Below are 14633 nucleotides of genomic sequence, written 5' to 3' on the forward strand. Positions count from 1 at the left end.
GTTTATATCGATTTAGCATGTTTTCTCATTCTCTCACTTCTGTCTTTCTGTGTCCTTCTTTTCTCACTCTTTTATAACACAAATTCCTGTAAACACACACATCCAAGTGCATGCTTTCCTATCAAGATTCTGTGCAAAGCACTCAAAGGCTAGTACTTTATTATACTGTCATTCAAAATGTGTCCATTGACCCATAGGCCTGTTGACAGTAATGGGATAACTTTATAAAAGAGAGCCGCAATTCCCTCCTTTACTACAGACCTTCTCTGTGTTCAGCACCCATCCACACATAATTTCACATCATTTCATTTTACAGTTTTCCAACTTCTTTTTTTCAAGTTCCTAGACTTTGCCAACTGTGGTCTCTTTATCCAGGAGTGGTTTTTATCACACTGCAGCAGCACTGTTGTTCCTCCCATAAAGATGAATTCTTTGGAATTTTGTTGCATTTACAATATAAGGAAGAAAAACGTGTTGTCCTTTGCTTCTGAGGTATACGTGAAAAAGTGGTTATATAGAGCATCAGCATCAAACACTACAGAATGTGCAGTTACATCATGAGTTAAGACAGTTATGACATCCTGACAAAATGTACAATTTTTCACTGTCTCTCTACATTTAGATAGCTTTCCATTTTGGACACTTTGTGCTCTGAACACAAACATGATCACTTACCCCAGCAGTCCATATTAGTCTTGACCAAAAGTGACTCTTGTCCACTGACATAAATTAAAACCCACAGAATTTTCCTCGCAACAATAGAGAGAGCAGTAATAGTATCCATGGAGAGTTTAATTTGCACATTCAATCTTGCAAATTTTAAAACCAATGAATTGGCAAATTGGATAAGAAACACTGCATCCATTTGTAATATCTTAAAGGTTTTTTGCTGCAAAATCCATAGAGAGCTCATCTATCACATCAGCTCAAATAATGAGACTTGACTTCCTTTGTGACTTAGTAAACATAGAGCCTAATTTCTTAGTTAGCTAGGTGGACAACGAAGCTATAATGATTTATTAAGAACCTCCTGAGGCAAAGCTTTTTTAAAAAGCTTCTTAGATGGCAGTATGGTTTGTAGTGAGGAGGTCACTAACAAGACTTAAGCTACATGACAGAAAACGGTGGGATGGCTCATTAACTAACCTCTTCTTCCTATATTCTCAGTATTGTCATAGATGGTTATGTTAATGTTGGTTAATGTTAGTTCTTATAAACACTTTGCTTCCTTGTCTTGTTTACAGTGTGGTAAATAAGACAGGGAAACAAAGTGTTTGTGGAGTCAATATCACTATAAAGTGCCTTTGGTGTCCTCATCAGAATCACTCAGTCATCATGACAATGTAGCAGAATAATTAAACTCTGAGGTCTTATTATAAGTGACCAAGTGACACATATCAGTACAATAATATGTCTCTTAAATGTGTTTCCTTCATTTATACCATTTTTTTTCTTTGGATGTACGTGATTTTGGCATGTCCACACACTGTTCTGCTAACTTCAGTGTGTGTAATAAGTGGTTAAATGATACTAAATCAAAATTTTTTTACATGGTTTTATGGTTTTTTAATGACTCATCTAGAGTAACAGGCAGCTCCGCAACCAAAACTCATTTGACCTCAGCCGCATAGAGGTGGAGACAGACAATACTAGAAAAATACTTTTTTATGATTTGGGTGAACTTACTCATCAATAAAAGATAACTTGTGAAGACAGTGCTGAATTTTACTGCCAAGTGAATGTTAGTGTAGAGCCTTCAATGTCTTAAAATGACCAATTTGACTATTTTTAATGTGAAACATATTCTTTGCTGTGTCAGATACCTCAAGTGTGACAGGAGGCAAAAGACTGTGTGGCTATGTAAAAACAGAACAATGAATGAAACCTGCACTAACCTCTTCACAATTTGACTTATAAATAGTGGAGGAGCCACCAGCACCATCTTCACATTTACAAGTTGTCAGTGGTATCCAGCAATGTGAGCAAAAGGCTGAGAGCTCAGAGGACCTCACAGTGAATAATACAGGAGATTGAGACAGCTAGCGAAGTGGACGAGAAGGACATGTCACAAGGGAAAGATAATGTGGAAATCAATTGTCAGCATGAAAGTGAATTTGACGACAATGGACCGGACCCAGAGCGAGAAAAATGAAGAGCACTGCAGCCAGGGCAAGGAGGAAGATATGGATAAAAATAGTCGAAGTGAATGGTCTTCATCCAGGATAAACAAAGAGTAAAAACAAACAAATCTTGACAGATGACTAATCTGTAATGCACAATGGACAAAACAGCTTCACAGAGTAAATACTGAACAGAAGCGGAATGGCCAACGTAAACAGGGTTGAGACAGGAATCATAACATAATCATTTCCATTTACCAGGTAAGATTACTGTTCATGAGGGGATTTGGTGATTTTGCTGCTCTTCGTGTGGACAGCATCTTAGAAGATATACAGTATAAATTAGACATTACATTATTGATTTTAAAAAGACATATGGTCCCTTTACTCACTGCTTCATCATGAAGCAGTATCAAGTGGCAGCATTCAGAGCTTCCCTGACAAACCTCTCGTTATCTATGACACCACTACACACACACTCACGAAGCAGAGGCCTGGCATTTAAAGTGTGTATTTTAATGACAAGCACTGTCAAAGCCAGGAGAAGATGGAGATAATATTCTCTCATTTCCTCAACACACTTTGAGACACATTACAGAGGAGAGTAGAATGGTTTGGTTAATCACTACATATGAGAGAAGAAAGGAGGAGAGAGGAGATGAAATGGAAAAAGGCAGAATGATGGTGGAGAGGTGGAGTTGAGGTGCTCTATTTCCATGAAAGGCCAACAGATTGTTGGTCATTTCATAACCAGAGGTGCAATTGTGAAATGTCTTGATGTGGGAGGACTGAATTAGCAGTTAGTGTGGTGAGGGCTGGTGTCTGCCAGAATGTCCCAAGGTGGTCTAGGATGTGCAAAACAAGAAAGGTGTGATTGTGTGGCTCCCCAGGCACACCACAAAGGATTGTGTGTGTTCCTTTACAAAGTTCAAAAAGCCAGTCAAAAGCCTTTACACCATGTTCTCTGTATAATGACATGCAGCAACAGTTCTGTTTTAGCTACAGTTCTGCTTATTTTCATGTTTGATTAAGTTTGCTGTTTGATGTTAGCAACCATGCAAAAATGCTACAATAATGCTACTAATCAGAAAAAGGAATTATCTGTTTCTGAATGCATAAACTGATGACTTCCCAAAATAATGCTGTTACCCCAACTGGAGCACTGATCTTGTACTTAGTTTAATTATCCACAGAGAATTATGGAAATTAGAAATTTTGGTCATGACAAATAAAATCTTTTTGTTGTGGCTCCAGAGTGAAGGATGGTATCCTGAAGGAGTTCAGTGATGTGGAGAGACAATAAAAGTTTAAAATGTCCCGATGATCTGTGTGATCTAGTACTGCATCCTCAGGATGTTGCTGCCCTGTATGGTGCTGATGTTCAGTCTATAAACTCAGAAAGTGTATGGGATATCTGTTTCCAGCTACTGCCTAAGAAAGTAGCAGTAATAGAAAGTAATAGTAAAATGATTCTATGGAAAATTTGAGTGAATGAAAAATATGGATACATGAAAACATCTGACATACAGGTGCCACCAAACATTGGTAGGGCCTGAGCCACTCGACCTCCTGCCCACCATGAAGACCTGGGGTCATGTTATTCAAGAGTTACACTATGGTGCACTGAATGATTATGAAAGAGTGAGTTTTAGAGGATCACATTGATTATGAGATTATGGAACAGCTGGAAAAATTAGGGCAGGAAGGTCTATGAGTTAAAGGGCTTGTAGACACAACTTGTGGAATGAACAAGGCTGTATGGCCTGACTCCTTTACAGGAAAACTGTTTACGAAAAAGATGATCCATCATCATATTTAAATATCAGAAAATGAAAAGTAATGAAATATATTAACTGAAAAGAGGAAGTTATAACGCTGAAGTAATTAGATTAGTACATACCTTAATGTCAAAACTTCCTTTCTTCTTCCTTTCTGAAAGGGGATGAGGGAGGAGCTTTGACCTCCAAAAAGGAAAGGGAAGAAAATGTAAAAAGACTTAATACGTCTGCTGTTGTTTTTTGCTCTGTTGTTTTTGTCACTATGACAAAAGTCTACATTTACTCTTGTCTCCTATCTGGTGAGTTATTTCTTCTTCTCTGCCCTGCTGTAGCTCATGCAAACATGTAGCCACTACAAACTGATGAACTGCATTTATTCTGTTTATCACCATTATGACAATCTGACAATTTCACTTTTTTTCCCTTAATTTCCATTAGCTCTGACTGTTCTGCAGATGCAGCCTCTCTACATAAAGGGTCATGTTGGGCAAGGTGTAACATTTACATGTTCCAGCTGGGATGTTTGGTTGACTGATGTTAAATCTTATGATAAGTATCTTTGTGAAAGTCCATGCGAGAGAGAACTACACATCATCATCAAAGCAGCATCTGGAGAAACTAAAAACAAGAATAGAATATACATAAACAACAGCGCAACTGGTTTATCTGTGACCTTCACCAATCTCCAGATATCAGACTCTTAACACAAACATATGTGGACTGGAGAGGATTGGCCCTGACCCATACATAGAGGTGAATCTTAAAGTTACAGATGGTAAGTCTGTGCTATTCACTAGTTAACTGTCAGGGTTTGAATGTTTTCCTGTTTTATTTTGGTATTTGGTCTTGTCTTCCTGTTTCCTGTTCCTTGGTTATTCCAGTTCTCTTTACTTCCTCGTCTTGATTACTGTCCCCGCCCTAATGTGTTTCACCTGTGTCTCGTTATCTCTTTGTCTAGGTGTATTTAGTTAGTGTCTCTTCCTCTTGTCAGTTGCCAGATTGTCTTGTCCCTCCTGTCAGCTTTCCAGCATTGTTTCCTGTCTTGACTTTTTGTGTTTCTGACTGTTGCCTGATTACCTGATTTTGGATTTTGCCTGTTCCCTTTTGATACTGTTGCCTTATCGGACTGCCTACTCGTGTACTGGACTTCTGGACTGCTTGGAATAAAGAACCTGAACTTTGATTGTGTCTGAGTTCTGCATTTGGAGTGCTGCCCGGTCGTGTGCTTGATATTAACTAGTTAATACCCAGATACTGAACTACTGAATAAAATGTACTGTTTGTTGTTTTCACCTGTCTTTTCACCTTTGGCTCCTTTGACAGCTCCTAAATCAGTCACCCATGGGTTAGCTATCATATTTATTGGTAAGGAGCACACTTGCCTAGATTTCACAGATATTATAAATGCTTGGCAAAAGTCTATTGCAGATTAGAGGTAATGTAACTGTGTTACTGTTTGGCAAAAAACAGCAGCCTTGGTGATGGAACTTGCACAAGTGCTCAGAGGAAGAATTGCATCGTTATGTGAGTCTTATCACCTCTTTTCTATAGAAATGGATTTGCTTACCAATTGTTATGAAGTTGAAAATATTTGTATTCATTTTTTTATTTATTTTTACAGGTGCTTTCCCTGGGCCTCATCCCTCCTGGCGGATCATCGTTCTGCTTTGCAGGAGGGTTACACCTGGAATCATCACTCCCTCCAAAAGTCCAGTAATGACATCCCCCTTTCCGACAATGCTGATCATCAGTGATTTCATCATCAGGGATGTCTGTAAAAAATTGCAAAAACCTTGTTCTTTCCTGGAGCCACTGTGAGGGATTTGACTGAAAAAATCCCCAACCTTTTAGAAAACCATTCCACAGCAACTACGCTTGTGATTCATGTTGGTACAAACGACATCAGTCTCCAGCAGTCTGAACTGCTGAAACATGATTTTAGCCTTCTTTTTAACTTGCTGAAAGGCCACCGTGGGAAAAGATTCTTTAGCTCTGGTCCAATTCCTACATTGCGCCATAGACTTCTCAGCTTGCATACATGGCTCCATTCACACTGTTCCACACATGGGCGTTTTTATATAGACAATTTTGATCTCTTGGAAACGTTCCTCATATAGAAAAGATGGACTACACCCCAGCTGCCTGGGTTCACGGATGTTAACTGCAAACATTCTCCACAGTGTCTCAGCTTCTGATCATTTGAAACACCTGTGCCACTGTGGACACAGACTCTGCCAACAGCCTCCTCCAACACCCCCTACAGGTATGGATTCTGTCTCTCAACAGTAAGTCTGTTTTAACTGGTTGTTTATTTATCTTTCAGACAGAGTTCTTTGTTGAAATTGAAAATAACCTCTTCTCAAAATAACCTGTGGGGTTCCATAAGGATCGATTTTAGGGCCACTTCTTTTTTATCTGTATTAGTTACCCCTTGGTGATGTCATCAGGAGACACAACATCTCTTTCCAGTTATACTGACCCATAACTTGATATGGCCGTGTCTCCTGATAATACAGGACTAACTGATTCCCTGTTGAGATATATTTTTGATGTTAAGATCTGGATGTCGCAAGACTTTTTACAGTTCAACCAAAATAAAACTGAAATTTTAGTCATAGGCTCTAAAGCTCAGAGAGAGAAACTGGTTTCAGTAAGCATGAAACCTTGGTGTGGTCTTCAATTCAAATCTGAACTTTAAGGCTCATGTGGGGTTTGTCTCCAAATCTTCATTTTCCCACCTCAAAAATATAACTAAAATGCGACCATTTCTCTCTCTGAGTGACACAGAAAAACTTATGGATGCTTACATATTGAGCAGGGTTACTACTACTACTATAATGCTCTGCTATCAGGTCCAAAGATGTTATAAATCAGCTACAGCTGATTCAGAACTCTGAATCTGACCAGGAGCAGAAGGACCGAATACATTCCAGCTGTCACACATTACATCTAAGTCCTTACACTGGTTGTCTGTCAGTTTCTATATTGCTATTTTTATTTTTATTTTTTTTAGTTGCTTTTCAAGCACTGGCACTCTTGCACCAGCACATACTGTATGCCTCACATGCTTACAGTGTATGACACAGTACAGCCCCTTACGTCCTCTGGCACAAGTGTGTTAGTTACTGCAAAGTGCAGGCAGCTTTTTTTTTATGCTGCGAGCTGCTACAACAGTCTGCCTGAGGGCCTGAGAGTAGCTTGAAGTGTTAAAATCTTAAATCTTCAGCCTGACTTTTTTTTATTAAGTATGGTTTATAGTTATTATATACTTACTTTTTTATTGTTTTATTCTGTCTATGTTGTCATTTTTTATTTTGTTATTTTATTCATGTTATTTTTCCCTTCCATTGATTTAAAAAATATTTTAATTAGGTTTTAGTCTACCTTTTACCTAACTCTATTTTATTAGTATAGTAGTATTAGCTTTGAAGGTGCTTTGAATAGCTTTTAAAATCTATCTTACTGTATTACATTGTCATCATTTTTATATGTATATGTATCATTTCTAGTCTTTCATGCTATTACAGTACACTTTTTCTGTCTTACTATCGGCTTTTCAGTCATCTGTGAAGCATTTCAAACTGCATTAACCTGTATGAAAGATGCTATACAAATAAAGTTTGATTGATTGATTGACTGAATTTGAGAGTCCACTTTTAAAATTGTATAGCTGATATAAAATGGTTGAAAATAGGCAATATTTTGGTCCATATCCTTATCCTTTCTTACAGGATTGTTTAACATTGCCAGAAAACACTTTTTTAAAAAAACCCATTTGACATGAACTACCACAGTCACTCAAATGAATAGAACAAGGAAAGAAAGTGGTATCCCAAATGCATATGTAGATACAGATGCAGATTTTAACTTTCTATTCATCTCTTCGTAATGACACATCCAGTTTCACATACAGGCTGGGTTTGTGATCTTTTTTTTTTTTTTAATCACATTCTTAACATGTTTTTTTTATATCAAATATCAAATAGTGCCAACTACTTTTTTACTTTTTTCATGTAAAGTTCTTTGCTGTTTTTGTTGTTTTCTGCAGCAAGGTTCTTGTCTTCCTTTGTTTTTCTCTTCAGCTCATGTAGGGGCCAAGACCAAGTCTATGGCACAGTTGTATGTATGACAGTCCACACAACTATGCCATAGCCTTAATTGACTGATCTATTAATTGGTTGGCCACAGCTGTCCCATATAATTTGAATCAAAATTGTCTCTGATGAATATTCCATATTAATATTTATACTCTACATAGTACAGAGCCTTGTAAAATGCTGCATAATCTATTTTGAAAAAAATACTCTCTTTCTATCCACCGATATTAGATTTTGCTTTATTTTGTCAGCATACTGTTCAGGAATCAACACATCAGCATCTGAACCAGTAAAGCACCAGTCATCACAGAGACAATCTGCAGCACTCTCACACCCAGCAACACTCTGACCTCATTAATTTATACTCAGTCACTGCATGCACCCAAATCAGATCAGTATCAAAAAAGCTATATATGAATGCATACGGTGCATCTTTGTATGCAGGCAGACTTTTTGTATGTGGTCAAGTAGATTCTGTGCTGTGCTACTGTGGTTTGACAAGGTTTAGTTGACCCACTTCTCACTGATCTTCTATATGTGAATGTTTCACTTTGTTAGACTACATGTCTTCATAATTAATAGTTTGCTATTTAATTTGTGGTCATGAACAAACTTTCTACATGCTAACAGAATTTCAATCAGGAGAGACTAAATGAACGAAGAGATCAAGAGAAGCAAAGAATGAATATAAATTTATTGAAGATAAAGCAGACTTTGGTGCTTAGACCCCAGCAGGAATGCCACAGACAGCAGTCAAGTGTGGCCAGAGCTTCCCATAGCCAGAGAACTTCCCCCCGGAGCCTAGACCTGGTTGTGGTGAACTGGCGAACTTCGATCAGAGGGTAGATGGAGGTGTAGGGCGTCTGATGGGGTGGTGAAGGGGTGGAGGTGGGACGTGCAGTTTCATTGCTGCAATGACAGCTGAATGACAGCAGAGAGAGAGAACATTTTAAACTTTGACAGCTAACTGGTGATTGGCTCACAAGGCAAGCGTGTCGGGTTGTGATTGGATGAAGACAGGAGTGAGTAAGAGGTGCTGATCAACAGTGGGAAACCGTGCGACAGATTTAAAAGAAATGCACTGGGAGATTGCTAAGCTTCATTTTACACATGCATTTGTCTGCCTTTGCAGTGTTATGATATTTTTTACTTTGAGCTGTCATTACTATGTTTAGTGCCATTTTGGATCATTTTTACAAATGTATGAATAGGTGGACCAGTGCATTGGCTATTAGTTTCAATTCTTAGAAAATGGTTTGAGTATTTTTGTTTGTTTAAATTGGTACTACTTTAATACTGTGCATCAAGCATGTTGGTGTGATGGAGTCTACCAATCTCTCCACCCATCTAGGGTGGATAAAGACCAGGTTTACAGCACTCTCACACCCATTAACAGGCACTCCACATAACTGTCACAACTTTGAATGATCACTGCAGCAGGGGCTTTTGCATCACTATCAAATGAATGATGATATGACATGATATGTTGAAAAATGAAAGTGTAAAAAGAAAATGGCACAAGTGTGTTATTTCATCGTGCTAAATGGAAAATACCCTTCAGTTCTCTTAAGCAAAGATTCAAACATTTTAGACTCTGGCCAGGTTACTATTATGCCATTATGGTTCACTTTGAAAACAGATGTGGCACCTTTGTACAGGATGCTGCACAGATGCATTATATGTAATTTTCAGTTAAATGTTGTGTTAAATATAATGTGTTTTTACAGATTCGTCACAACTTTCACTGATTGATTAATTGACTGAGTGGTCAAAACTGTCCCACATCGTCTGATTAAATATTGATCTGATGAATGTCACTGAATCTTTACTTGTCATATCTGTTAATTTCCACACCTTTTCTCTTTCAGAATGTTGTTCTGGTCAGTGGACACAAGCAATGGATCACAGATCTGAATACTTTCAAATTTACCCTCATATATGTATATTTGTATTTCATACCTGTTTTGTACTCACACTGCAAATATATGCAACATTATGTTGACAACAATCTGTTGCTGTCATATTCATTTTATCTCACATTTAGGGATAAAAAGTTGCAAATAATTAATTTAATTTACAATTAGTACTGCACCGCTTTAGTGTCAGACTCATGTCTTCACAGTTCATCCACTTCAGACTGATCCAATGCCTTTGACTATGGCTGTTTATGTTATTTTGCTATTTTTTTCTATCTGTTCAAATTTAAAATCACGATTAAGTAATGGTTTGCTATTTCAGCATGGTTTATTGTTTCGTATTATGTGTCTGTGTGAGTGTGTGTGTGTGTGTGTGTGTGTGTGTGTGTGTGTGTGTGTGTGTGTGTGTGTGTTTATGTTTTCAAAGGCAAGGAGGAGGAGCTTTGAAAGACTGAGGGGAAAGGGAAGGGGAAGTTATAATAAAGACCGTGGTTGGACTGACATGATAATTCATTCACGGTCATTTTTTTTTTTATCTTTGTTCATAATTTGTTATTATGACATTCATATTTTTCATTCTGATAAAAATCTACATCTACTCTTGTCTTCTTTCAGGTGAGTTTATATTTCTGTATTCTCTGTATCTGCACCTACTCTAGCTGATATATAAACCCTGTAACTGTTGGATGATGCTTTTTTTTTTGTTTGTTTGTTTGTTTTGCTAAATGAGTTATTTAGTCATTTACCTTTTGAAAGTAAAGTTTTGCCATCACAAATAATGTGCATGCTTGAAGTTATTTATAGTCTGACAATATGACAATTCAAAAATGTCTCCTTGGTTTTCATTTGTAGCTCTGACTCTTGTGGAGATGCAGACTCTCAACGTATTTGGTCATGTTGGAAAACGTGTGTCATTCGTTTGCTCAGACTGGAACACTTGGACCAATGTAAAATCTAATGTTAAGTATCTTTGTATAAGTCCATGTACAGCAAACAAACACATCATCATCAAAGCAGAATCTGGAAGGACTAAACGCAAAGACAGAATAGAGTTAATTAACAGAGGACAAGATTTGTTTGTTAGCATAACTCATCTCCAAATGTCAGACTCCAAAAATATTTCTGTGGAGTGGAGAGAACTGGCCCTGATTTACTTAGAGAGGTGAATCTTAAAGTTACAGATGGTAAGTTTGAGTTCTCCATTTTAATTTCAACAAAATATCATCCCTTTGTCAAAAAGTAATATCTGATAATATCTGTTATTTTCTGCTTCCAGGTCCCAGAACAACTGTTAAAACAGTCACTGTTGACTCTACTGTGTCATTTACTGATATGAGCAGCTCGACTATGTCTTCAGGCAGCTCAGATATCACTAATTTGCCCATGTCATACACCACAGCACCTGCTGCATCAGGAGCTGGTATGATGTATACTCATTTGAACTTGATAAATACATTAATTTTTTAATTGAATTTTAACTTCAGAAAATGAATAATATGTACAGTGCTACTTCAGTATGATCATCAAGTTGAGATGAATTTTAAAGTGATGAAAATATACATTAAACGTGAATAGAATCTCCCACTAATGTTATAAGTTCTTGATATAAAAAGGTTAAGTCAGTAAAATTCAAATAAAAAATTAAAACATAAGATTCACCCATATAAAAGAGATTGTGAGGAGCAACTGCAGTTAAAAGTGTGATTAATATGTTTGTCTTTCTCCTTTTCTCTCTTTGGTCAGGAAACGCCCTATATTTGACTCTAGGTTTAATTTTCATTATATCCATAGCGGTTGTTCTACTGATACTTGTGAGGAAGATGATGAAAAAACAGCTGAGTAAGACACATAAACCAACACATTCTGCATATTATGTGTCATGTCATTCAGTGATCATTATTTGGCAAGTGAGATTAACAAATGCTGTCTTGTGTGTTTTTCAAGTGGTTGTGACCACCCCACAAGAAGACATAGGAGAGGTGAGTTTTTCCATTTTGATATTTAAAACATGGAGGGTTTCTCCTTGTGGAACTTTAATGCTGCTCCAGATAACACAGAAGTCCAGATTTTCTGGCCTCCTAAAAATTACAATGGAATGCCAATGGAGTTCCTACTTGTGAACTCAGGGCAAATTTATCTACCCCAACATCATGGAGAAGCAGTTGTCTGACGTCACACAACATTGGCAGCACTCATGTAGGAATGTGCTGTAAATGGCAAACCATCAACTAAAAGGCAACATAAAGTATTGCTGACATTGCTGGCAGTTAAATTGTCTAATTACTAGCTTGTCACAGTCAGCCATGTTTTTTTTGTGTATGTTTGCTGTGGTGCACCTGGAACGCTTAGAGATCATAAATGAGAGATTTCAAATATGAAACCTTCTCATGACTTCTGACTGTGACTGGTATGCAGCGTAACAGCCATAGCATCCTTATTTTCATGTACAAATTCCTCAGGTATTGTGAAGCATCAGCTTAACACCATTACAGATTTTTCTCTTTTTTCACATTTTTAACTCTCATTCTGTTTGGGACACCATCACAATTCACTGAAGTCCATCCAAGGCATAAGTATAAATGTAGACCACAGATGTGTCAGAGCACACTCCTGTGATGAAAAAGTCAAGTCCCATGGCAACACAAAAGTGCTTTGAGCAAGTCCCATATGTATCAGTATGAGTAACGTTTTGTAGAAGCCTTACTGGCCTTGTCACTTTGGCCACTGATGTTTAAGCAGTCTAATTTTGTTTGCTATCTTCAGAGAAAGAATGTGCACATTCTCTCTCACTTCTCTGTTCTTTGACATCTTCCCTCTTCATATCTGTCCATCTTTGGCCCCTAACTAATTATACATTCTTTTTCCTAGAAACATTAAAACTTTGACATGTTCAGCTTCTTAAGTAGATGTGTTCATCTTTTTGAATTTTTAGTCTAACATTAGTCTGTGGTAAGGTTGACAGTGAACAGTGGATTTTTCATTCTAATGGTGAAAAAAGTTCCCTTACTCCTATAGTTTTTAGTCATCACACACACACACACACACATCAGACAATACATAATGTTACTATACATTATATCAACAAAAAAAACGGAGAGGACAAAATACCTGTGTTACCATATGTTTTCCTGGTAACTTCTCAGTAGTGAATTTCTGGTTTGCACTGATGAGTCCACCAGCTATTTTATCTGCCAAGGGTAGCTTTCATTATTATGTCATGGTTTTGGTCCTTACAGTTACTTGTCTGACACATGGCATGGCAAATACAGGCTGGTTATATGATAAACTTGCTAATCACATACTAAATTATCTTAAAGAGTGAGTAGTTTCAATTGCTCAACTTTACATGCAAACTACTTTGGAAGCACTTTTCACTTTCACTTTTAAAAAAATTCTGTTTAATGTGGTACTTCTTTAGGCCTTGATGGAGTCTACCAAACTCTTCACAAATCTTGTGAGGATAGAGACCAGGTCTACAGCACTCTCACACCTATCAGCAGGGTATGACACTCTACATAACTGTCACAACTTTGAATGATTTTGCATCACTATCATATGAATGATGATACAATATAATATGTTGAAAAGTGGAAATGGAAAAAGAAAATGGCTTAAGCCTTTTACTTCATTGTGCTAAATGGAAAATAACCTTCTGTTCTCTCACACAAAGATTCATACATTTTACAATCTGACCTGCAGCTACTAAACATAATGCCATTTTGGTTCAGTTTTCAAATAGGTGTAGCCCCTTCATGCATAGAATGTTGCAAAAATGCATTATCAGTCATTTTCAGCTAAATGTCAGTTAAATGCATTTTTGTTTTATTTGATTTCATACTTGTAAAATTTTATGTTCCCACAGAGTGCAGGTCCTGAAGGAGTCTATCAAACACTCCACCCACCAACAAAAGCTGAAGACCAAGTCTACAGCACTCTCACACCTGCCAAGAGAGTAAGGCACTTCACACAGCCATCTCACAACTTTCACTGATGTCATGCATTGCCATACACTGGTGTAAAAACACATTATTTGATTAAATACTGGTTAGATGAATGTCACTGAATCTTTATCTGTCATAGTGTTGTGTTTATATGTCATGGTGTGCATTTCCACAGCTTTTCTCTTTCTATTCTCAGAATGTTCAGTGTCAGTGGACACAAGCAGTGGATCATAGATCTGAATTACCTCAAATTAACAAACAACTGTCTTTTACTCACATTGTGATTTGTGTTGTGATCTTTGTGTGAACAACAGTCTGCTAAAATGGTTATATTATGGGGACTCATCTCACATTAAGGGATTAAAAAAAAAAGAAATTGGTCCCCACAAAGTTAATAATTCAATTTTAGATCAACCATAATTAGTACTGCACCATGGTGGTTTATAAGTGTCAGACTCATACTTCTACAGTTCATCCACTTAAGATTGATCCTATGCATGTGACTGTTGTGTAATGTAATGTAATGTTATTTTTGCTATTTGTGCTATCTGTTCATATTTAAAATCATGATTAGATAATGATTTGCAATTTCAGTTGTATGGTTTGTTGTTTTTTACACTGTTTAACATCATCATAACACCATCACAAAATAATAATAAAGATAATAATAAAGACAGGATATAAGTATCCTAAAAAGCTCTGAGAGTTTTAATATATCGCAAAATCAATTCTATGTATTTATTGTCAGAATGATACAAGAAACAAATGTACAAATACCCTC

The 14633-nt window shown here is 37.0% G+C and overlaps 1 protein-coding gene across 3 annotated transcripts in view; it reads left to right on the top strand.

The window, feature by feature from the left end:
- Positions 1-14500, top strand: part of LOC108875755 (CMRF35-like molecule 5) — a 33742-nt gene extending 19242 nt beyond the window's left edge. The window contains exons 3-8 of one of the 3 annotated variants that reach the window (XM_051070718.1): positions 11074-11095; positions 11188-11331; positions 11655-11750; positions 11856-11890; positions 13330-13412; positions 13774-14500. In XM_051070718.1, the coding sequence (XP_050926675.1) occupies positions 11074-11095; positions 11188-11331; positions 11655-11750; positions 11856-11890; positions 13330-13412; positions 13774-13867 (474 nt within the window). In that variant the 3' untranslated portion in view covers positions 13868-14500. Of the gene's footprint in view, positions 1-4085; positions 4198-4336; positions 4674-5221; positions 5264-5368; positions 5423-5519; positions 7495-11073; positions 11096-11187; positions 11332-11654; positions 11751-11855; positions 11891-13329; positions 13413-13773 lie in introns of those variants that run through there. The other 2 variants (XR_001959916.2, XR_007813278.1) reach the window with 2 other exon arrangements.
- Positions 14501-14633: the final 133 nt, after the last annotated feature.

Source organism: Lates calcarifer, linkage group LG5 (assembly GCF_001640805.2).
Source record: "Lates calcarifer isolate ASB-BC8 linkage group LG5, TLL_Latcal_v3, whole genome shotgun sequence".
Taxonomy (NCBI): Eukaryota; Metazoa; Chordata; class Actinopteri; family Centropomidae; genus Lates; species Lates calcarifer.